The sequence below is a fragment of the Phocoena sinus genome, chromosome 15, assembly GCF_008692025.1.
Source record: "Phocoena sinus isolate mPhoSin1 chromosome 15, mPhoSin1.pri, whole genome shotgun sequence".
NCBI classification, from domain to species: Eukaryota; Metazoa; Chordata; class Mammalia; order Artiodactyla; family Phocoenidae; genus Phocoena; species Phocoena sinus.
The window spans coordinates 48,605,046-48,630,221 of record NC_045777.1 but is presented as its reverse complement, the minus strand read 5'-3'; the positions used below and the strand labels follow the sequence as shown (position 1 = coordinate 48,630,221).

Here is a 25,176-nt window from a genome sequence, read left to right as displayed (position 1 = left end):
TCTCAAGTTCATAACCGGCCCCTGCCCAGCTGTGGTGCTCCCGGCCTTCCTTCCAGACTTGTCACACGGCCCAGCTCTGAACCCATTACCTCCCATCTGTCTGACACCAGTCCCAGAACGCAAGGAGCAGCCTCAGCAACAGAGTGTCTTGGGTCACCCAGAGAGGGCTGCTGCCCTGGGAAGAGACCATCGGAAACAACTCTGCAGACACCGTGCTGCCCCTCTGTCCCACAAGCTGAGGGCACGTGTGGGGTCTGGGTGACTCTGCCCCTACAGGTGGAAGCTGACGGTGCAAGGTGACTTCCAAATGGAAACCACATCTTACAGCTGGGTCTAGGCATCACCTCAGATGAACCTCGAAGGCAGCACCTGACATGCGCTGTATGTGGTACAGAAGGGTCACTAGCTACCAGGTCTCTCAGAGCAATCCTCAACCCTACGGCACACTCACTGAAGCTTTCAGAACACCCCAACAAGTCTCCCACACATCACTCAGAAGTGGCCCCAATTCACCCATGGGCTTGAGGAAAAGCATTTTAGAATGCTCTGTGCCCACCTGTGCCCCTGGAAGGTGCCTGGGCAGCTGTAAGTTTCCCACTTGGCTCTCCTCCTGCTGAGGCTGCACAAGGTAGCCCCTCCCTTGGGTCTGCACCCTCCGCCGCCCCCCAGGCGGCACACAGATGTCAGCACCCAGTCCCACACCGAGCCTTGCCTTCCTGCATCAGGGCGTTGGCTCCCTCTTAGCCAGGTCGCCTGGCTCCTCAGGAAGAGCCCAGGTTTGCAGAGGCAGCAATGGCTCCACTGGCCGACTCGGGCAGGGAAGGAGGACTAGAAACACCCTCACCCGCCCAGAACCCCGTGCAGTTTCACGAATGACCAGCAGGTCCATAAAGACTTTAGTGCAGAAGGTAAACACAAACACTCTGAGATCACTCGTGTAAAATTAACTTGAGGGGCACCTAGTTTAAAGCACTGCTGCACCTTACAGATGTGTCTGGTTCAGAAGGGTGCCCCCTTAGCCACCAAGCAGGGCCGGGACTTGGACCCCAGCGTCCCAACCACCTGTTTCACATCCAGCAACAGACCTAGTCCAAAGTGGCCCCCAGTCAAGGGCTGAGGCAAGGCGAGCCATAGCCAGAACTCCTGGGACCAGCTGTAACCCAGTCACACTAGGCAGAGTCGCACACCCCAACACCACATGACGCCTGTGTTACTGTGGGGGATCCGGGGGTGACAGGTGTGCGGGAACCGAGATGTGGTTAGGAACCCAGACTGGAGCACAGCTTGTTTAAATGCACTCGCTTCCGGCACCACACCTCCCTCCCAAACGCTTTACGTGAAGGGAGCAGGAATTACTGTGTCTAGGCTCGTTTAGTAAATTTCAGTCACTGTAACTGGATGGGAGGGCAAGATTTCAGCATCAGTTTAACATCAGAAAAAGTCACCTATGGTGTCCAAAACCAGAGTTTTACAACCCTCACACCAGTTACAGCTGATTAAAACACAGGCTAAAAGAAGTGGGTAAACTTTTTACATAGTCTCAAAGTCTCTTACGAATAATTACAAAAGATAGACATAAACCTGGCAGGCACCACCTTAAGGCTCAGTCACACCGATGATGGGACAGATATACCCTTAAAAACAGGTCTGTAGTCTTCTAAACTGTTAAGATTAGAACAGAGGCTGGGACAACGCTTGGCAGATACCAAAGCCCTCACCACCCCCAAGGCTTAGCTGCAAGTGCAGTCTCAGGGCGCACCTGGCCTTGTTTCCCACAAAAACACTCCATAGTAGAGCATGGATTATTTTATTGTACACTTTATAAAAAGTCCAAACACACATACCGGCCCCCCCCATTAGGTAGGGGGTTCACATCTTTCTTAATGTAGATCTGGCCACCTTCTAAATTAGGCCTTATTACTTGTTCTTATACCCTTAAGATGCTTCTCTTCCCTCAAATATTTATCTCCCAACTACAAAAATGGAGTTGCAAAGGGTGTATATAAAGATATGAGATTTTTCTTGCTCTTGTTATAGTACAAACAACTCAAGGTGATTAAAGAACCAGGAGAGTAAGAAAGGGGGAAATTACCTAATTAAGAGATGGAATGTCCCTTACCTGTAACAAGCGGCTGACTCATCTGTTGTAATTGGCACCTACCCTAAAGTAACCGGTTTGTAGGGGCATGGGCACAGGGAACAGCGAGGCAGTGTATGCCAGACCACTGCTTACACAGACTCCAGAAGGCGCAAGATTCCCGCACCCTTTCTTAATTACGAAAGACAAATTAGAGGAGAACCCAGTACTTAGATTCTACCCGCTCTGAGGTATTAAATGCATAAAGATTAGTTATGTCGAAGTAGCATGCAATAGAAATATTTTTGAACCAACATGGTTAAGTGTTAAGATCTTTAGAAATCAAAATATTTATTCACATAATTTTAAACTAAAGCCAAAGGTAATAAATCTTCCGTGGTAATGATCTGAGTGCAAGTGATGCGGGCTTTCTTCACATTCACGTCCTTCGTTCAGTTCTTGAACAAGTCGATGCAGCTCTGCAGGAGGGAGACGTTGTTCTAGAAGACAGACGTCGGGGCACTGGTGAGGCATGGACCTCAGACCCACCGACTTCACTTGTCACAAGACATCTGGCCGGGTACTTGTTTTTCATTCAATGACCCCTGAACCACAATTCCCCTCATCCCAATTTCACGTTGGGGATTTCCTCACCCTCAGAAGGGCTGGTCAGCACTTCAGCACCTCCACCCCACACCCCAGGTTTGCTCCCACTGCAATCATGCCAATCCCACTCATGTGACTTAACCTAAATGTGGTATTTGAAAGCCTTGGAAATACTGGATAAAAAGTTGTTAAAAAGTAGTTATGGGTGAGATTATAAATGAGATTACAAATGATAAATATTCACATAGGACTTGGCAGGAAATACTGTACAAAGTACTCACTTTAAAGGAATTCAAAAAACCTAGAATACTCAGAACACTATCATAAATGACCCATAAATGATACTTTAAAACTCCAATTTAAAAGGTCATATATACAGCAGGACTTAAAGAGGCAAGTGAGTAAGCATCTCCGTTGTGGTCAAAATAAAGGAATTCAAAATACATACAAACGTTCAGTCTTCCTGCTTTAACCAGCACAGATGGCCAGTGACAGTGACCTGACTGCCCTGGCTCAGACAGCACCCTGAGGCTCAGTATCTGCTGTACCCAGGAACCACCCAAAGAGCCCAGAAACCCTGAGTGAACGAGCCTGGGCACAAAACAAAAACAAAAACAAAACTTCCCTAAGAGCTCCCCAGTAGGATTCTCATATGCTCTAGCACTGAGAACCACTGTTCTCCATCTTTCCTGGGCTAAATTATGCTACAGACATTATGAGGAAGTTTTCCTCCTTTTTAAACCAAAAGGGAATTAATATCAGAAGACACTTAGCAAATTAGAAAACTATTAAAAAAAAAATCTTCCATGAAAACTCCAGATAACGAAGAGCTTATAAATGCTATGATGGACGCTCACAAATTACTGGAAAAACTCCTTCAGGGTGTGGCCCGCAAGGACATCAAGAGAGAAGCTGGGTAAGCGCCACCAAGAATGCTCTTCTCAAAAAGCAGTATTTCATCAAGACATATGGAGTTTTGGTTTGCAGTGGAAAAAATACTCTGACAAGTGGCTCCCACCCACACCTCAGGGGATTAAACCACAAAGCAAATGCCATCTGCTTGATGACACTGGAATAGTGAATTGGTAAATAACTTGAAAAAGACCCCCCAAAGTTGACTTAGTTTGAAGATAACACTTACCCTGGCATGCTTTATTTCCAGTTCAGACATTTCAATCAGATTCTTCCTAAATGCTGCCACTCTCTTTCGTTTGAAATTGATTAGCTCTACAAAGCAAAGTTTACCAAGAAAAACAGAACAATCTTCATCTTTAACTTCCAAATACCATTTTTACAAATAAAATGATCTCCAAAGCTTTGGTACCCTACACCACATTTTCTCACATTTTTGTTATCTCTGCCATTGGAACACACCCCCAGTCACCAAGAATGGCCCCTGAACACCTGGAGGTTTCTGAGTTGAGCTGCCTTGCCCTTTCCCTCTAGGAACCAGTGCTTGTGGAGGGTGGGCTAGGGAGGTAGTGGGCCACACATACTTGCACCAATGACCTTTTTTAGGGATCATTTTTAAACTCTGAAAACTGCTTTTTTGTGGCTATTTCTACAGAACATGCCACCTTTGTGTCTATATCCATCATGAAAATTCAGGATCACTGTCCTATCAGACTCCCTCTGATTCCTTCCACACACTTATGAACTCAGGCTCTACCCTGCAGCTCTCACCATCATTCCTGTAATCAAAATCCTCCCTTAGCTTAAGCTGGTGCTCAGAGTCCTGTATCGTGTCTACACAGCACCATCCAACAGAAATGTAATACAAGCAGCCACATTAAAAAGTAAAAACTCAAAAAATGTATAGTGATGTTAACAATAGTAACTCGGATACATCAGGCTGGTTTTGTCAGATGTCAAAATAAGCTCTTCTCCTTCCCTCCAGGACCAGAACTCCAGACTGACCCATCTGTCTCCCAGGACACCTGCCCACTGCCCTGTGCTTCTGCAAGAGTTCCCATCAATTCAGCCACAACCTTAGAACCTCAACCTAAGACAAACAGGCTAGGAGCCATTTATCTCATTATTCTACAGAGTACTGCACTTTTAAATAGTGTACACCCAGGCTTACATTTTGAATAAGGAGGATAAGATCAAACAACAAAGGGACAAACCTTGGGCAATAGAGACAAGCCTAATCTGGCACCATTGTAAAGCTTTGTGGCTTCTCTTTAAAAAAATTCTCAAAGCCACTAAACTCTGGCCTATATAACCTAAGATTTCAACTCAGTAGTTTTGAAGTGTTCTTTTTCCTTATAAATTTAAATTAGCTGTTTTTTTTTAAAAAGCTAGAATTTTTATTTAAACTACAGTGCAGCGAGAAAGAGGTTCCTCTGAAAGAATACAAAGGGCAGCCATGGGAGCATGTCTGCAGGCCATTTGCAAAGACTGTACAGAGAAGTCCTGTCCCTCAGTGAGGGCACCGGAGTCCTGAACAGAGAGAAGCCAAGACAAAGGAGCAGAGCTCTTCCAGATACACCGGGACTGCAACGCCAGAGGAGGGGGAAGTTCTGAGGAAACAGTCTTATAATGAGATACGGATTCCACATGGAAACCTGAGTTTGAAGGGGGAGGGTGTTCTGAGGGTGAATCAAGTGTCCACTCTAATTTACATTCACATTCTGGAAGACACAGTCTTTACTTTTTGCTCTGGCATGTTCCATGGCCCCTAAGAACTTCAGGGCAGGGAGATTCCCACTAAGGAAAAGACTACCTAGAGTACACTCATGTTCAATGGACATGGTACACCATCTCCCAATTTTATTTTTTTGGCCATGCTGCGTGGCATGCGGGATCTTAGTTCCCTGACCAGGGATTGAACCTGTGCCCCCTGCATTGGAAGCACAGGGTCTTAATCACTGGACCACCAGGGAAGTCCTAAATTATATTTTAAAAGCCCCTTACTCTGGAATGGTAGAAGGCAAGAACCAACCCTGTGGAGATGGAATACAACTGAGTCATTATCACAGACTCATGATCCCTGAAGAGTATATATGTGTATGCACACATCCTGATATTTCCCCACTGTTGGCTGAAAGGTCTAGAAGCAGAGGCACCCCAGAAGAAATGAGCACACGTAGCACTCAATCTGGGCTCCTGGAAGAAATGGCGATTTTCATGGCTGGAGTAGAAAAGGTCTAAGAGTAGCACAAAACATCTAATCCTCAAAAATATGGGGGTGTCATAAGGCTACGCCAGCTTCAAGGGCGCTCTCACTGGCTCAGTCTGGACAGTAGGAACACCAAAATAACTTCATACAGTCATGAATTTTAAAACTTTTTGAAAACAGGAATCCATGGGTCTAATGAAGATGATAAAAAAAATATATGGGAGAGAAGGGAAGGCTTGTGTTAATAAAGGACAGACAGCACCAAGTGCTGACCTGGAGGAGTGGGGGAGAGGACAACTCTGTATTGTATCAAAGGTTACCAAAGTTGGTAACTGTACTGTAGGGATGTAAGAGAAACACAGCGAAGTTTTCAGGGATAAAACGACTAAGAAAGATACAACTTAATCTCAAATGGTTAAAAAAAAACCCAGATATGTTTATAAAATCACACAAGTAGGAGCACATGTACGTGTGCAAGTGACAAGGCAGAGGATGTATGGGTGTTCTCTGTACCATTTGTGCAACTTCTCTCTGTAAGCTTGAGATTATTTCCTAATAAAAAGCAAAAAGTAAATAAAAAGTGGCCCCACTCAACCTTCTTTTGCAGATTCAGAAAGCTGTTCAAATTTCTGGCAGCATTCCTGCTGGTGTGCCTCAGCCAGCTTGACATCTTTGCTTTTTAACCGGGCCTTATCCAACGCCTTGTTTGAATTCTCATAGTCAATGAGGGCTTTAGTGCGTCTGTATAAGAGATCCTGAGAAGAAAATTAACAGACATGATGCATGGTAGTTAAACCAATACCAAAAAACCTCTAGAACAGAACAGGAAGACTATCTGAAGTACTCTAAAAAACAGACAAGTACCTTGGGGCACTGCCTAAAATGTCAGACATCAACCACCTCCTGCACCGCCCCCGCTTTAAATCTCAACATTAGGCTGGTAATAGCAGTGCTTAATGCACTGCTGATGGCCTTTCCAGCATTCTTTATACGGATCAAGAGAAGGAACCAAACAGTGACGACTACAGGATTTTTTTTCTCTAAGAAAACATGTCACAAGACAAGTCACCTAAAATAAAACTAAACTATGGGGGAAAGAATGAATTTCTACTTCCTGATGACATCTTCCCATTAGGTATTTTCCCTACCTAATTTTATGCTGCCAGGTTTAGTATATTTCATATAAAAATAATTTAAACATTTTTCTTCAGGACAGTGTAGACAGTGAAGAATGCACGTTCCATTCCCAAAGGTCATTCTGCTGACCACTTCACCTTGCTTTTGGTTAAGTAATGCTCTATGACTCAAAGGCTGCAGTGACAACTGCAATTCAATAAAAGATCACAACCCCAAAGCCTTTTCTGCCTCAGAAATAGCCCCTTTGGCATGTGTCCGGTTATCTCTGCATCCAACAGCATATAATCTCCCAAGCCATTACCTGTCTACTCGGCACCAGCCCTACTGCCCCTAAGTTCCTAAGCAATGCAAACTAAGGACACAATGTCACAAAAAAGGCACGTCACTGTGAGATGATTTCAATCTAAAACGGAACTGGAGGATACACACCCGCACTCTCAGAATATAACTATACAACTTAAGAACTGAGAGACTGATTTCCCACAAACACCTGATACCCAGACTTACCTCCTGACCAGTGAACACCAGCCAATGAGCTTACTGCTGGGGACCAGCTCCCTCACGCCAACCATCTTACTGCCAAAGACTCTTCCTCTTTGCACTCCTTGCCCCAAAATACATCCCACCCCACACCCTCAATGGACTCTCCTGTGGCTTGCTACAGTGTTTCCCACACTGCATGCAACTCCTCTGCTACTCCTGAAGAAACTCGAGCTTGCCTCAGTCTACTTCTTTATTTAGGCTGACATCACTTACATGAACAATCCTGACAAATTCCCATCTTCTTTCATTTTTAACAAAGAGAATACATCGGTATCATCAGACCTCTTCTGGGAGAACTCCCTCACCTTAGCAGCCTCTATGTTGAGCATGTAGTATCGGAGGAGCTCTGTCAGCTTTAAGTCTTCATCTGAGGAGACTCGACTCTCTACTTTCTGTTAAAAAATCAAAGGCCACCATCATCTAAGCAGAAATCTACAGATTATAAAACACATACCTTGAAGACCAACATAAAAATCCTTACCCTAAGTTTTTCAAATAGCTCAGCCGCCTTCAATAGGTACCTGCAAATATACACGATTTTGGCTTACGGTCTTAAATCATGTATGAAATATGATCTTATCAATGCTCTAAGACATGAATGGGCAAATTCAGGAGTCCTAGTCTGTGGCGCTTTATAATTAACTTATCAAAGCAATGCTTTCATCACAAGTGGCCCAAACTAGCAGAGAAGATGGTTACGAAACCGAGCACATTTCCAGTGCCGCACTCACCGGCATTGGTCTCTCTTGCTGCCCCTCAGCCACCTTGCTGTGCAGAACCTGTGTCCCCAAGTTTTTATCCGCTGTTAAACTTGTGTTAGCCAAGGTCAGGTTCTAAGCCATAAATACGCTACTAGTTTGTCTTGGTTCTGCCATCAGCCTGACTCCCATTTTCAAGTCTGAAATACTAACGCCCCCTAGACCAAGCCTAGGTGTAAGTAGAACACAGTCATTTGACAGTAACAGTGAGGGGTGGTTCCAGGATACAGTGCCCACCCTGCACAGAGACTAAAATCCACAGTTGATCAAGTCCCTTATCTATATGGTGTACTTGCATATAATGCACAAGCACACTCCTTGTATATGTTAAATCATCTCTAGATTCCTTATCACGCATAAAATGTAAATACTATGTAAATAGTTGTAAGTACACCATAAATGCTATGCAAATAGTTGCTGATGCACAGCAAATTCAAGTTTTGCTTTTTGGAACTTTCTGGAATTTAAAAACAAGTATTTTCGATCTGCAATTGTTTGAAGCTGTAGATGCAGAACCCACAGACATGGAAGGGGCCAACTATACCATCTCACACCAGAAATAACTAGAATGAAGAAACTGAAAAATTAATATAAAAAAATGCTCAAAATCAGACTGGGGTCATTACTTTACCCTTATGGCTACCTTAACCAAATCTCTTCAAGTCAGCCCAGGGCATTACCGAGTAAAGCGCAAGCACCATTTGCCAGAAAACACAAAGCAAACTTCTCTCAAAGACAATTCCAAAATCAAAAGAATCAACAACAGACACATGTAAGTTTGACAGAAATAAAGGCTTTGACAACAACTATCACATTTGGCACAGAAGTGCCCTGAGTCCCCTACAAACGTCTTACAAGTATTTATGTTCAGAGGGTGTATAGTATAAAGTGAGTGCTGGAGACTATGGTCCACCCGAGATGGGCTTGGCTCAAGAGCGGAACTGAACCTGTGTAGTCATTACCCATTTTACCACCCAACAGTTTTCAATTAGGGGATTAGAGAAAATGTTTTCCAACAAAAACTTACTTTTTGATGACCGTGGGCTCTTCTAAAGCCAGGCTATGCAAGCAGGCTGCGGTGTGGATGTAATCGTCTGCTACATCTGCAGGAACAAGGATAGCCCTTTTATGTGAGCAGAGCTGGCACATTAGCAGACTAAGGGGCTAATGGGCGAAAGTATTTACTTTTATGAGCGCTGGTCATCCTGTCAGCCTTTGCACAGGAACCCTTGATCCTATCGTAATAGTTACTGAGGAAATGCTTCTCTTGCTCAAAGAAGTCATCTACTTCCTAAAGGGAAGGAAAAAAAAGGTCTAAGAAGCAAAACTTCTTACAAATATGTATTTTATATTAGAAAAAAACACTAAAAAAACAAGCTTATGCATAAGAAGTTTAACCTCTAAAGACTAGGGAAATAAAAATAATTTTTTTGAAATGCACTTTTTATACCTGGGATTAGGAAAAGTGAAATGCTGGCAGGAAATGTCAACAGAGAGAACCATTTTGAAGAGCCATTTAGCACAGCCCAGTAAAACTCAGCATCCTCTCTAACCTCCAGCAATTCCGCTAGAGCAGTAGTTCCGCCCAGTGGGTGGCTCCCTCGCCTCGGATACCTGCACCTGCCAAACGTGTTTGGTTCCAGACTGGGAGGCAACGCTGGCATCTGGTGGGCACTGACCAGGGATGCCAAACGCCCCTGCAATGCGTGGGGACAGCACACCTTCAGCTGTGCCAGAGACAGCCCCAGAGCTTCCACATTTCTGACAACGCCCTGTCTTTCTCAGCAACTACACCCTGGGCTCCCTACTCAAGCCCTGAAGTGGCAAAGTCAGACACCAGACAGTAACTGTTATGGTAGAAGGGAGGGGCGCTGAGGAGTGAAGAAATAAACCACACCTACAAGGCTAGTGAGAAACTTGTACATTTATTTGATGTTCTAGAACAGCACTGTCCAATAGAAACATGTGAGCTACATGTGCCGCTTAAAACTTTTGTAGTAACCACATTATAAAAAGAAACAGGTAAAACCCATATTTTATGGTTCTTTCTTCCTATCAAGTCCTTGAAATCCAGCATGTAAACAAAACATAAAATTCAGTTCCTTTATTACACCAGCCAACTGCATCTGTCAAGTGCTCTACTGCCACCTGAGGCCGGGGCTACCGGGGACAGTGCAATTCTGGAGAATAGCATGAAATACTGGTCTTGTAGCTTATTTTTTTTAAAAAATAACTGAGTAACCTCTCCTTACAGAAAAGGAGAAAATGAAGATTTAAGTGTGGAAAGGTTCTTATCCCTTCTCCTGGGAAAGAACAGAGTATTTTTGGAAAATAAGTGAAAATTCAATGAGTAGATAAAAATAACCAAATTTGAAAAAAATTATTTACATTTTTCAGAAGCTAATACCATTTGTTTCACAAATATCTATTCTGAAGAAACAAAATGTCACCTATTCACACAAAGAGAAGAACTTTCTCAAACAGCTAAAGGCCACTTACCTTAACTCCTGAAAAAAGAACTTCATCAGCACTTTTCACCACACTTTTGAAAAAGCCACCAAACATCTCTTTGGTATTTTTCCGCCTAACACTTAGCTAAGGAGAAATCCAAAACAGTTAACGGTACATATATTTCCCATCAAGTCCTGAACACATTCCAAGTAACTGTTTACTAGTATAAGTATACACTTAAGATACCTCTAATTCCATCGTTAACAACAGATCTAAAATATCAAATAAACAGCTAAATCTAAGCACAGGTTGTAATTCTAAAAGTGTGACTTAGGAGATATTTTCAAAAACTATCTAGGTATCAATATCAAGTCTTAGTGCCTTTAAATTCTTGATAGAATTACTGTGCTGTTACGCTGATTATTCACTGGTTAGAAGACCTGTGAGGAAATGTCTAGGTCAAGGCTTGGCTCATACATACTAAACAGCAAGAAATGTAACGTATTTTTGTAAAAAAGCAAGCATATGTCTCCCTTTCAATGAATAAAACAAATGTGGATCAACTTAAATTTTGAATAATCCCAAGCTTAACTGAGGGGAAAAAGGTCAAAATATTTACATGCAACATTTTATAAAAATGCCTTACACATTGGATCTATTGCCCTGGGGGAGGTAGGCAAGGGGAGGAGCATCTAAGAAAGGTTTCTGTTGTGTTGATAAGAAACTCAACCTTGAAAGTCAATTTTTCAGAAAATATATCAAGTATATTCTTTGTACATTTTAACTGGATCATGGAAATGGAATAAAAATGCCTTACATCTTGATCATATTCCAGGAAAATGTGAAAGTTGCGATCTTTACTGAGAACAGGGTGAGAGGAGAGCCGCTGAAGAAAGACTTCATGGGAAGACACAGTCTTCTTGAAGACCGCGAGATACTCACTGGAAGAGAAGCGCACAAGGCCTCAGCTCAGTTGACCACCCAACACTGCTCCCTGGGACCTCACTGCGCTGCTCCTGCAGCCATGCAGAACACCTCAACTGGACCCAAAGCAGCTTGGTATAATGTAGCATCCAACTAGGTAATAAGGCAGTTCTCGTTTTGGAATCTGTGGAACAGCCACCGAAAGGGGAAGCAATATAACCAGAGTTGATAGGGTACATCTGTGAAGCCTAAACCCACGTGTACTTAAGCACAAAACACTGGCTTCTTTATAACCATGAAAACCCTTTAATTTTGCAGCCATGTACACAGCAGTGAGTCTAACAAAGCCTGGAACCATCAGAAACTACTAAGTGGCTTCATCTTAATATACACACTAGAGATGACTCTAAACTTCCCAACAGTAGGAACTTGTCTGTTGTGTTCAGCGCTCTATCCTCAGAGCTGTCCACGGGGTACCAGGCTAATGGGCCTGTGGCAGCATGCTGAAGAGACTCGCTGAGATGGACCCCGAAGAAGGGAGGGAGCCAACGGAAAGAAGTGTAAGGATGGCGTCATAAGAAACTGTATGCAAACCTCCAACTATGATACAGAATAAAGAATCCATTTTTCTTTGAAAGAATTACAACCAGATTAAAAGAGCCATAGCTGTGGCTATTCTTAGAATGCTTCTTTGTAGCAGCACTCACTGCCATCTAGTTTCAACTATACTTCCAGTAAACAACTTCAGGGAAGAAAGTTTTGTAGATTATCACAGCCTGAAGACTTGTTTCTATATAAAGACAAACGTTTAGTTCTTCACTTTATGCCAAACCAACACTCCATGACAAGCATGATCTACAGATAGAACCATCATCTACTCAGCGTCAGCAGTCCCCAGGGAATCAATGTCTAACGTACAAAGACCAGGCCCCTTCACCCACACTCTGCAAAATGTGGTTTGAGAAGACAATAGCCAGGTAACTAACTGAAATTAGCTGTCAGATTCTTGTTTCTGCACACATCACCACTTTTATTCTCAAAGGGTAGAGCCCCCATCAAGAAAATGCACTTACGCTTCCAGCTCTTGCTTCATCTTGGCAAATTCTTCTTTGGTCATAGACCCTTCACCCTCTCCCAGTTTCTGCATCTTCTCTCGAGGGCCGTCGAAGTCAGGCTTTGCAGGCGCAGGCGGAATCTGCAGTCAAGGCGGTAACTCGTGAGGGTTCTTGCCCCCGAGATGTGCAACTCAGTGCCTGTGCACAGGAGGCAGGGAGCCCAGTGGGGCTGCCTGAAAATCAACTTGCACTTTTCTCTTAACCTTATTCCTTTCGGCCATTTAAAAGAAGTGTTCCCTACAATGGGCACTCACTTTGACTGCAATCATTTGTTCGGTTAATCACTGGACAGTTGGTAGGTATGACAGTTTATCCTGCTTCAATTGTCAGTTTAATTTATATATTACAATCAATGCTAAAATGAAGCCAATGAAGTACGATGAAGATAATAATCTCTGGATTTATAAAGGAATTTATTCCAGAGGATAAAAGATTCTAATTTTGTGTGGACATTCTTAAACAAAAGCTTCAGTACTGATTTTGTTTAACTATTTGGCCAGATTCTTCAGCTGGCCTGGCAGGAAAAGCCATGTTTCTCTCTCCTTTTTTTTTTTTGGAACTTCTTAGATAATTTTATTGGACATCTTTGTGGCATTTTTTTTTTTAAATACCTTTATTGGGGTATAATTGCTTTACAATGGTGTGTTAGTCTCCGCTTTATAACAAAGTGAATCAACCATACACATACATATGTTCCCACATGTCTTCCCTCTTGCGTCTCCCTCCCTCCCACCCTCCCCATCCCACCCCTCCAGACAGTCACAAAGCCCCGAGCTAATATCCCTGTGCCCTGCGGCTGCTTCCCCCTAGCTATCTACCTTACTACGTTTGTTAGTGTGTATATGTCCATGACTCTCTCTCGCCCTGTCAAAACTCACCCTTCCCCCTCCCCACATCCTCAAGTCCGTTTTTCTCTCTCCTTTAAAATCGGCTAAGGGACTTCCCTGGCAGTCCAGCGGTTAAGACTCTGCGCTTTCACTGTCGAGGGCGCGGGTTCAATCCCTGGTTGGGGAACTAAGATCCTGCGAGCTGCACAGTGCAGCCAAAAAATAAAAATAAATAAAATCAGCTAAGTCTCTTCCCAGAGCCACGCATTAACTCTCAAGGGCCAAGCACAAAGACAACTGCCCCCTTTACGCCTTCAGCAGAACACACCTGAGAAACCCAGCACACACTACCACCAGCAGAGATCAATTCCACTTGATGGCTGAAAGGAAATGCCAGAGAAATGCTAAACCCAAAGGTAGACAAGACTTTACACCAAGAAACTGCTTACTCTCTTTTATTGTACAGAATATAAGACTATGCTTCATCTTACAGCTAAAACGCTATTTTCACATACTTTAGATTTTACCAGTAATAGCTAACACATACTCTAGTTGACAAATGAAATCAGACTTTTTTCACAACCTATTATAAAAAAAAGTGGGTAAAAGTCTCTCAAAACAAAATGAACAGCAAGGTAGAAGAAACTGGCTTCAGTAATTATCTGATTACCCAAAATGTACTTACAATAAGCCCAGCGTAGTCTGTAGTTTCAATAAGAGTGTCGTGTAGCCACACAAAGTCTTCATGTTGCCTTGTAACAGAAAACTCTGGGCTCTGAAACGTGGGCAGCGTGGTCTGTAAAGAAAAAAGAAGTGACTGTTAACTACTATTTTCATATAAAGTGGCTTGGGTTTCATGCAGTGCACTATGGGAAAATTCTGCATAATAGAACATCCAGTTTTTTAATGAGATCCAATAAAGAACAAAGCTAAGATTCAACACGTTCTTTACGGAATTCTAGTCACAAAACTCCACCTTTCAGGCCAACTCAAACAGATATAATCACGTAGGCCTCACGATGCCTGAGTGACAGGTATGTTAACACCACCAAGCCACCAAGGTACACAGAGAAAACCTCGTGGGAGAGGACCTCATAGACAACATATTACCAATATTATGCTGGAGATGGCATAAACCAAGAGCTCTAGCTTCAAACTTCCTGACTCAAATTGTGCCTCAGCCATTTACTTCATTTAAACCTGTACCTCAGTTCCTCACCTGTAAGATGGCGATAACAGAATACCATAAGATTGTTAGAAAGAGAAAATTAAGCCCATGTAAACCCTTTACAAAAGTGCCTGGCATAAGACAAGCACTCAATATATTTTAACTAGTATGGAAGGAGAAAGGAGGCTAAAAATGTTCCTGAAAAGATCCCAAGGAATTAAACTTTCTATATTTTTCACAGATTGGCATATTGCTTTTGTCAAATTAAAAATCTGGAGAAAAATTAACACAACATTATTAATCAGTTATACTTCAAAGTAAATTTTTTTAAAAATCTGGAAGAAAAAAACCTCTTCTGAATCATAATAGGTGGGGTGACAGCCAAGAACTTAGTAAATATGGGAAAAGCAAGCACTTCCCACGCATGCAAATTACAAACAAAGGTGGAGTTCTGTGGCAGGTGGCTCCAGCTCTGTCGCTCTGCCTGGTTTGCTTCCCCACGGAGCAGAGCACAAGCCACACTAAACACCAGCAAAGCCCACAGCCCCAGGGCTCCACCACAGTAGAAAATGCTGTAAGAAGAGCACTCATCCGATGCTTACTAGGAGCAAGTGGAGGGAGGGGCCTCACTTAGCAGGAGTGCCACACTGCACTCAGGTCACTAGGTCTCTTCTCACACCCACTGTGAATAACAAGGCTGCAACCTGGCACTGTTTTTATTACTGAAGTCATTCTTCACTTACCTTGGTGTGCACCGTAAATTTGACTTTATCCCTCTCACTGAGAGCATCAGGTATGTCAATCTGAAGCGAGGGATCAACATTCAGGTCCACTGACACAGATCTCAGCTGAAATACATTTTTTGGCTATTAGTCTCAAGTTCATTTTAGTCCTAAAAAGTATCCTTCCAAAAACGGGGAGCTAGTAATTAAAAAGCAGTCTATACAAGACTTCTATTGTTCTATTTAGAACAAAGTTGAGATAGTATTTGAAACTGTGGGGAAACCTGCTCTTAAATGCATGGGTGGGTCCAGTGAATTCCTGTAATCTAAACAAAGCAGCTACATAATTCTAATATCATGTACATTACATACTTTATGTGTACATGAAAAATACATTTAACCAAATAATTGAAGAACTGTACTAAGAATAAGAAGGCTTCAACTGGATAAAACGAAATCTGGAACTTCTTACATAAATGCCCAAATTACAAGAACATTCAAGAAGCGTTAACAGTCGTACGTATATCTGAAAGTTAGAGGCTGGGAAAACTTGGAAGTACAGAGAACAGTCAGGTGGTATGGGATCTTGCGTGGAGAGATAAAAATCCACTCAAGAGTGGACCTATTGATATTCAGGGACTGTCAAGGAGATGAGAAATCTAGACACAAGAAGTGAATTGTAAAAACCAACAAAGGCCTGAATTATCAGAATTCCACTGCAATTACACATAAGGAAGAAGTGTGAGCACTGCCCTGGAAACAAAAGTAAATGATTTTTGTTAGTTGGAAACTCAGAGGAAAATAATATCCAACTCCAGTTTTGACTGTTTAAAAAGAATTCTTGGAAGAAGTGGACTGTTAGGAAAAAGTGGTTAAAATGGTCTTCCTTAAAAAAAAAAAAAAGCTTTCCTACTGAATCTAAAATATGATAATTTCTTTCATTCTTAAGACAGACAAGCTGACAGTGGATCTGAAGGCCTGACACAAATAAGAGATTGCAGGGATTAAACATCTCATCCTTCCCCCAGCCCCCAATTGTAAACTAGTGCTAAAGTTGCCAGAACCCTCTAGACTATTAAGGAAAATGCCAAGTGAAGACTGGAGTTAAGAGGATGAGAGAACAGGGAATTCTGAGTATTTCCCTTTAAATTTCCCTTTGAATTCCTTTCTTCAAAATAAAAAGACCAAAGACTGATGAACTTCTGAAAATAGAAAAACTGGTTCTATTAGGTATGAAAAGATTAAACATATTCTCTAAGAACACATGGATTACTTCTCTCTCCTTTGTAGTATCTCAGAAACTGTCAGTACTTCCCTTTTTCCTTCAGCACTGTGACCAAGAAAAAAATTTTAATTGCAAAAACCAGAGTGAGCCCTTAGAACAATGGCTTTCCTCTAAGAACTAAGGCTCACGTTCTTGCCACCCGAACTTGATTTTTAACATCAAGTATTTTAAGATCACAATATACTTAACAGTTCCTTACATGTCAACCTAAATACATCTTCCAAGTGAACTTGTGATGACTCCTATGAAATATTTGCTTGTTTGGCTTAATTTTCACATGTCCATTTATGAAATCTCTGCAAAGAAAGATAAAGCTTCAAGGTCAGGGATACTTCATTTTATCACAGCTGTGACTCTCTGACATATTTCTGATAAAAGCTTCCTTCCTTCTGATAATTTACCACTGGGCAAATGCAGCATTCAAAAAGACCTCAAAATATACACTAAATTTGACTGCAGAGAATACTGGCCACCCCACTGATCTCATGTTTGTACGCGTCAAGAGTCAGTACACGAATAAAGTGGGTCAGGTTACTGGTGGAAAGATGGGGCCGGCCCAGGGACCGTGTCTAAGGTGCATTTCCCTGAGTTCAGCAACAACAGCCATGTTTCCTGAGATTCCATTTCCTAACGAGGTCACAAATCCTGGTTTCCAGCAGTCTCTCAATTTCTGAACATACTGTCAATTCCATTTTAGCTCACTCCCAGCCCAGTGAGCCTGTGAGCACCACAAGGACTGCCTTGGGAATTAGGGTTAGAAGACCCAAGGGGAATGTAAGCTAGTAAACGGGGCTCATTGAAGCACCAGTCAAAGCAGCAATGGACTTCACCAGCGAACATCAGATGTCACCTCTTTCCCACACCTCCAACCATACAGAAGTAACTGCCCAGGTTATTCACTGTGTTACTATCTTCTTGTCAGCAAAGATATTTTGTTTTTTAGTCTAAGAGTGTGATGAGAACACAAAATAACAAAAACCACTAGAGGTTTGGAAAGACTGTGCACTATAACAAGATGCCAAGCACCCAGCTTCTCCAGCAGTAATCACTTTTGCCTAAATATACCACCCTAGGAAGGGACTCAACAATCCCACCACCTGACATGATAAACACTCCCACCCCACCACGAAAACAAAACAATTAAAAAAAAAAAAAAAAAGAAACCCACAACAGATAACACAAAAAAGTCTGCATTTGGGCCTCAAAGAATTGTCTGAAAAAGGATGGTGGCAAAATTCTGAGTATGCAGACCATCATCAACTCAAATGATCCCTATTCACAAGTCAAAGGAACTTTCTTGTATTGCAGCAAGATAACCCTCCAGATAATGAAGCCCATAAATCACCAAGGAGTAAAAAGTTGTGAAATGTTTAAAGCTTCTAAGTCAGCACTGTCTCCTCACTCCGGAAGCATCAACTGTGATTAAAAGCTCAGCATTCCTTTTTCTGCTTGGTCAACAGAACCAACACTCCATAGCCCCATGGCACAGTACTTGCTAAATAATCAACAGGGTGGAGGGTACAGCGAGTGGGTGACATGCCTCCATACACTTTCGCCCACTCACCATCTCTGCCCCCTAGCCTAAGTAAGTGCCCAGAGTGCCGCCTTAGCCCTGTTGGCCAACACTGTCTGACCTGGGCCACAGGTGTCAAAATGACTGGGACAGCTGTTTAAAGCAGCAGGGAGAGGCAGGCAGGAGAGGCAGGCTTCAGAACAGAGTCTAACCTTAGGCACGTTAACTTTCCCTTTCCCATTCCCTTAGGTCACTAGTGAGAATCAAATTTAAAACACATTTACTCTCCAATGTGCAATGTTGTTTTAAAACAGACTTTCTTTTGTAGATTTCCACAGAAACCACTACATCACATACTCCAAGTTTTAGATGGAGTTTCAGTCCCCAATATACTTCCTTATCAGACTAATCCTTACAGTAATGATTAAAGTGATCTTTGTGAGAAGAAAAGGGGGTAAACAAGCATCGCTTCATTTAGAAAACAAAATTTTAACTGTTTTAAGAAATCTGAAGGCTTGGTAAGAGAGCTGAAAAGGAGAAAAACTAAATCAATCCCTGTGCATTCCCTCACTTGTTCATCAACCTCCCAGCTGGGGCACCTGACACTGGCCACAGGACAGATCTGCAAAGCTCTGAGCTGCTAAAGACCACTTTTTGTCCAGATCTCACTTATGACTCACTTTGGTACACAACTTTAACGCCATTGCAAAGCCTCCTCTTCAAAAGGTTAAGTGGCACACAGATGGCAAAGAGCACCTCTGTGGCTGGACGACACAGAAAGCCAGATTCAGAAATTCAGAACCCACAGAAGAAGATACATAAAGTATAAAAAACGTTATGGCAGCTGCAGACTCCAGTTTACATTACTGCCATATAGCCAAATGACAAACACAATGAGAAGAAATCATCTCCACAGTCACTCTGATCTGCTAGAATGGCGTCTAGTTGAATAGCCACTTAAGTCTAACCAGTTTTGTATACATGCAAGAAATTGAATATGCCAGCCCCTATATTTCCATCTTAATTTGAATGTTGCAAGGAAACTACTGCAGATAGAAGAAAAGCCTGCATGTATACACTGAAATGACTTTCCATTCTCCAGTACCGAAGCAGAAATGTACTTAACCAGCACATGCTACATCAGTGTGCCTCTCCTTCAAACTGTTTCTCTCCTAAGGATTCTGCTTTGCTTTCCCTTCACCCAATGGCTAAGGTACTAAAGACCCCTACCAGGGAGAGGGCCAATATGACAAATAATCTTTGAATGGTCTGTAAACAGCATGGAGCCAGAACAGGCAAGAAGCAACCAGGCCATATTTCAGCTAGACAGGTACGGATACCTTGCCTAATCCAATACTCACTAGTGAGGAAATAAATCCAAAAATGCTCTGCAGCAGACACACTGGATTTGCAGTAATTTCTGAAAACTGACTCACATGATACATACTTATGAAACATATATTACTTTGTTACTGTTTCAGCTCACAGGAAGGAAGTGCTCTGTAAGAAATTCTAATACTGTATCTTTCTCCGAACCCCTTTTTATGGCTCAAATACTGTAATGGTACTGAATTATTTCTCACTACCTTCTCCCACCCTGAAGGTAACCAAAACTTGCCTGTGTTCTATCCCACTTATCCCTGAGGCACTGGTGCATGAAAAACAATTGAACTGACTGTGTGCAATACATGAGCTGCTTTTACAGGTATATGTGCTCACCTTCCCCCCCCCCCCCCCCGCCACTGGCTCCCCCCCTTCCTATAATTCAGGCCTGCCAGTATCGTATCATAGTCCTCAAGGACAACAGAACCAAAGACTTCTAGATCTCAGTCTACTAACATAGATAATAGTTATGGAAATTAGCCACAAGCTTAACAACTAGATAAAGAACTGCAGCAAGTGATCAGATTTCCACCACTCATCTTGGTGAGATGAGACCCACAGGGACCCATCCCTGCTGACACCAACCATTCTTACCGGTAGTCCACCAACACACAAGCTGTCCACAGTAGAACACTGCAGACTGCAGGGCATTTGGAGGCTACGCAGCCCAGAGCTCCTAGAACAGAAATCCAGGCTTGGAAGAAGGTCAGTGCAGCGCACTCAGCGAATGGATAAACTGAATCATCATTTCACAAGGCTGCAAGCCCACGAGCCAGTGGAATCCCAACATGGAACCAGAAAGAGATTAAGTTGAATTATTGGCTAAAATAAAATTCATTGTGAAATTCATCTAATTACAATCCATCTAATTGCAAGATACCTGGATTATTTTCAGGAGTTCACAAAGTGAAACGCTGAACCACATGATCTATAATGATCTAGCACAGAAATTCTATTGGGAATCAACATACCACTGCTACAGAGGAAGCAGCTGCCACAAACAAAAAACTAATTTCCTCCATTCAAAGCTAAAGCCCTTCACCTACTACTAGATTTCATCAAGTCTCCCTTCCAAAAGTTCCTGGTCTATCAAGTCCACAGCTCCTTACTACAAAGCAGTCTTACTTTATGATCAACCCAAGATGAAATAGAAAAAGATTTGAGAATAAAATTTACCTTCACCAACAAAGATGATTCAGCAACGTGGATGGAGCTGAGCTTGAGCTTGTGTCATGAGTTAAAGATACAAATGGCAGCGTGGAGAGAAGAAAAGCTTGCCTGCTTCCTGGTGGGATTCCTTGTACGCTAGTCAGAGGCACCACACATTTCACAGATCTTTCAGATATAAATATTTCAGCCCTTCATCCCTCACCAGATACCTGGTCCCCACTAGCACAACATGTAAGCTTTGTACTGCTCTTCATTAAAGATCAGGTGAAAGCCTTAAGGCTGGTGACATTTGCATTTGTGCTCCTCACCATTTACACTAACTAGACCCAAAGGCTTAGGGATCTGCCCCTCAAAAACAAGTAAACCATAAACTCTTCTGGCAGAAAACGCATACCACAGATTAACATAAGCAACTATTTTGAGAAAACTACACTTTTCTCTCCAGACCATATAGCAGTGCCTGAAAAAGTTACACCAAATTTCTAAAAGGAAGGCGGGGAGTCAAGCCAAGAACCCAATCTCTAAACTAAAGTTCAGTCTCTCCTGAACCTCAAACTACAACTTCACTCCTCCCTGTGTATTTACAGTTTGCCTTTGGGGTATGAAACAGTTGAGAAATTCCATATCCCCCTTTTAGGGGGAAATCTCTCTTCTTAAGAGTTAACTCAATGGCCAATCAGAAAATATACAGGTGTTGGAGGTGAAGTATCTTTTTTTTTTTCTTTTGGGGGGGGAGCTAGTTTCTCATGTAAAGATGTAGAGAAACTTCTCAATTTGAACCTGTAAAAAACAAATTTGCTATTCATGCAAGACAAGATTTCCCACTATCCCTTCGCTATTTCAAAAATAAAAGGCAGAACTTATAAAGCGCAAAAATACTTTTCTCTGAATAACTGGGTTCATTAAAAGGTTGTTTCCCTAAATACAGCCTAACTTCACTGTATGTGCCTTTCACCACTGGCCAGTGGTACTACTGACCTACAGAAGTACATCCTAATATCCTCAAGCAATCAGGACAACACAGCAAAAAAGCAGGATTTTTAAACCAAGTTCCACCCTGTAGCACATTTCTCAGTGATCTTCAATTCTGCCCCACAATGCTTTGTGAGTACTGTGGCATCCGAGCCTCAGGTTTCCACTGTCCAAAGGGGGCAGTGAACTCCAACATGGTAAACACAGCAGAGTTTGTAACTCTCAACTGCCCAGAACCCTTTACCATTTTTTGGTAAGGCTCCTCAATACTGGGGGGAAGGCTAATTCTACCAAAGACAGTCAACGATCTGACCCACCCATATCACACCATTTTAGAAAGTTTAAATTGGTGATTCTCAACCAAGGGACATTTGACAGTGTCTGCATTTATTTTTGACTGGCACTGATGAAGGGAAGGGAGCTACACTCACCCAATAAAGGCCAGGAATACTGCTACAATATGCAGGAAGGACAATTCCCCACAACAAAAAATTATCAAGCCCAAAATGTCAATCAGTAATGCTCAGGTTAAGAAACCCTGGTTTAAACTGAAGCTCTACATTAGATGTTAGTCACTTACTACGTCTCATAGCAAATGATAATTTGGATCTCAGAATCCAGAAAATTCTCTCATAGTTGCCCTAAGCCATTTCTTCCTACAGCCAAAAAAAAAAGTGGGCAGATCATGACCTGCTATAGTAGTATTCACAAATGGGGATCTTCAGACACTGTCTGCAAGTTACTGATCCAGAACTAAGGCTTGGGCAGCTTTCAGAAGCCACACTTCCCGAATTTAAGAAGTCGAGCCATAAACATAGTACAAAACTTCAGTCCACACGAATCAGTTACTCTGGACTTGCTGCAGTATTGGTGAAAATTCAGGACTGTTCCTATACTAACATAAATGTTAACACTCTTCATCTAGGCTGGTGGAGAGTGGTGTCCCTAGAGACATCTTCCACACCAGTTAACAATCTGCAAACCAGAGCAGCAGCATAAATGTAAAACATTAATGACTGGCTCTGGGAAGGAAACACTGTCCACCCAAAGCCCATGTAACCCAACTAGTGAAAGTTAAGGTGAAAGTAACAGCACTAGGCTGGGGAGGGCCCTTACAGATTCTCCTGTGTGATCATTTGCTTCAGTCCACTAACAAGTTAAGAATAATAAAAATCCCAGGAGACAATCAGGACTCACACTCCATTTGCCGTAGGTTGGCAAGACTAACGGGACCAAGACTCATCACAATAGACATACACTGAGTCTGTGAGTGGGAGCCTAAACGCGATGCCCACTGTTTAAAGGACCATTTGGCAAACAGGAAGCCTGGGTAAATATCTTATGGGAACAAGGTTCTGCATAATCTCCATTTCTCCCCCCAACCTTTAAAAACTCCAGACACCTTAGAACATTGATGCAGCCAGTGCGAGAGGCGGGGCGGGCAAAAACGTAAAATATTTCAGTTAACTAACAAAGTTGAATTACAGCAAGAGAACAGTTTGCCCAAGATTTGCCCTCCTGTTATTCCACTCTTGTCCCAAACTCCCCTTTGGTGAACAGTAAAAATCATCTAGACTTGATCCACATCCCAGGACTAGTATCGGATACCAGGAAGAAAAATGAAGCCACGTGTTACAGTAATATTTTATTAAGTTTACTATTTCCTTATTTCTGCAATTAAAAGAAAAGCAGGAAGATAATTCTATATAATCCTTTCCTGTAGTCACTAAAACCAGGAGCCTTCAGAATCCTCTTTTGCTCAAGGATCAGAATGGTGGGGAAGTTATTTTAAAAACCAACCACAGGTATACTATACTAACAAATAGGAAGATCGGTTGAAGTTTTAAAGAGCTGTCTAAAATAAATTCTGGACCAAGAAGGAAGATGGAAGGTAGGGGATGGAGGGGGGGAATCCATCTACCCAAATTTCTATTCAGCCATCTAAACGTCTAGAGAGAAAACTACCTTTGGAATGTTCTAGAAAGAATGGTTCTCAAGTTCCCACTTCCGGCTTTAGGGAAGGAAAAAAAATTACTTCTTTCCACTTTGAAAGAAATAAAAATACCCCAACCAAGACCCTATCCTCACACTTCATTTCAGTAACTAATACAGCAGTGACCCCCTTGCTGAACAATCCCGCAGCCGTGTGCGACCTTTAGCACCACTAGATGAAAAGGTCTCTCCAAAGAGCTGTGGATCAAAAATGCCTTTGATTTCTTAAGAGATGCCTTCCACGTTACTTAAATGTCAGAGCGCCTCGAATTTCTAGATTATTTTGATTTTCTGTTAGAAAAACGTTTCTGTTGACGATTCTGCACAAAACGTTGCGGCTCATACCAACCCCTGTATATTTCAAACTAACTTATAAGTAAAGGACCAATCAAAGTGGAGGCTTACCTCAATCTTCAATCGGTTATGGCGACATAAATTGACTGCATTAGTCACCTTTTAGACCTCAAGATCCAAGCGGCATGGGGGTACCTTACATCAACACGCAAATCTTAAGAGCGAAACTTAAGTTCAACTATTTGAGCACCTCCTAAAAATGACAGCACTCCCTCCCGGAGCGGCGCACTGAGCGCTTATGAAGTTGCAAGAGACACTCTCGATACCTGACTCGACTGAATCTCCCCAGTATTTTGGAAGGGCTGGGGTGCGGTTTCGAGCTCCGTCGTTTGCTGCAGAGCGGGTCACGCGTGCACTGCGCGGTCTCCCCCGAGAAGTTTTAGCAACTTTCCACGCCGAGCGCGCGCTCCCGCGTCTCCGGCCCCTGCCCCGCGAGCCCCTCCCGGGAACTAGGGCAAGGAGCGTGGGAGTCTGGGTGACGGCCGGGGCCTCCCGGCCCGGGGGCCGAGGGCGGCCAGGGCCTCACCTTGCTGCGGTCCTCCTCCTGCTGCTGCAGCAACTCGGGAACCGCGGCCATGGCGACGCGGGCCTCGAGCGTGGCCGCCTGGCTGTGCGAGGAGAGAAGAGGCTGGACCGCCGCCGCCGCCAGGGCTCGTCTCGGGGGCGGCCGCGGCCCCGCCTCCGCCAGCCTCTCTGCCCGACGGCGGCGGGAGGCCTCGCGACTCCTCCACCGTCCCAGCAGCCCCAGGAAAGGCGAGCGGCGCCCCACGTGCTCCCCCAGGGCAGCCTCCCCCGTCCCCGCTGCCGTCCATCTTGGAGCCGGGCAAAGAAGCTACGCGGGGCCTACCCTCGCTCCGAGCCACGCAGAAGCCGCCAACCACCGGCCGCCACGGGGACGCGGTGCCCCTTACACTCTGCCAACGAGGCGCTTCTCAAGAAAGGCTGCGCGCTCTTGGGGGGAGAGAATTTATTATTCAGTCAGAGTCCAAGATGGCGACGAGCTCTGACGTAAACGAAATCTCGTGAGAGAGAGAGAAGGCGAGATTTGGAAGCGCCCG

At 43.2% G+C, this 25,176-nt stretch overlaps 1 protein-coding gene and 1 non-coding gene across 5 annotated transcripts; both read right to left on the bottom strand.

The window, feature by feature from the left end:
• Nucleotides 1-1,791: 1,791 nt before the first annotated feature.
• On the bottom strand, nt 1,792-25,130 carry SNX5 (sorting nexin 5). Of its 4 annotated transcripts, none has more exons than XM_032604852.1 (14): nt 24,966-25,130; nt 24,645-24,726; nt 15,471-15,575; nt 14,245-14,355; nt 12,691-12,812; nt 11,511-11,634; nt 10,742-10,837; nt 9,428-9,533; nt 9,270-9,345; nt 7,966-8,005; nt 7,790-7,876; nt 6,400-6,559; nt 3,825-3,910; nt 1,792-2,577 (listed from the first exon to the last, which is right to left on the bottom strand). In XM_032604852.1, exons 2-14 carry the CDS (start codon nt 24,693-24,695, stop codon nt 2,530-2,532), a joined length of 1,212 nt encoding a protein of 403 aa, XP_032460743.1. In that variant the 5' UTR covers nt 24,696-24,726; nt 24,966-25,130; the 3' UTR covers nt 1,792-2,529. The 4 variants fall into 4 exon arrangements, with proteins under 4 accessions (XP_032460743.1, XP_032460744.1, XP_032460746.1 ...); XM_032604853.1 differs by having other exon boundaries at nt 24,645-24,722; nt 24,966-25,080; XM_032604855.1 differs by lacking the exon at nt 24,645-24,726 and having other exon boundaries at nt 24,966-25,100.
• Nucleotides 20,147-20,383, bottom strand: LOC116741041. Its single transcript, XR_004346017.1, has one exon. It is a non-coding gene; the product is annotated as a small nucleolar RNA SNORD17 (small nucleolar RNA).
• Nucleotides 25,131-25,176: the final 46 nt, after the last annotated feature.

What these genes read in the sequence shown, in the direction of transcription:
- SNX5 (XM_032604852.1), bottom strand. Translation starts at nt 24,695, where the DNA reads ATGGCCGCGGTTCCCGAGTTGCTGCAGCAGCAGGAGGAGGACCGCAGC. An exon ending in TCCTGGAATATGATCAAGAT is followed by an intron (nt 10,838 to 11,510) that starts GTAAGGCATTTT and finishes ATTTCTCCTTAG; the next exon opens with CTAAGTGTTAGGCGGAAAAA. An exon ending in TGGAAATAAAGCATGCCAGG is followed by an intron (nt 2,578 to 3,824) that starts GTAAGTGTTATC and finishes TCTGTCTTCTAG; the next exon opens with AACAACGTCTCCCTCCTGCA.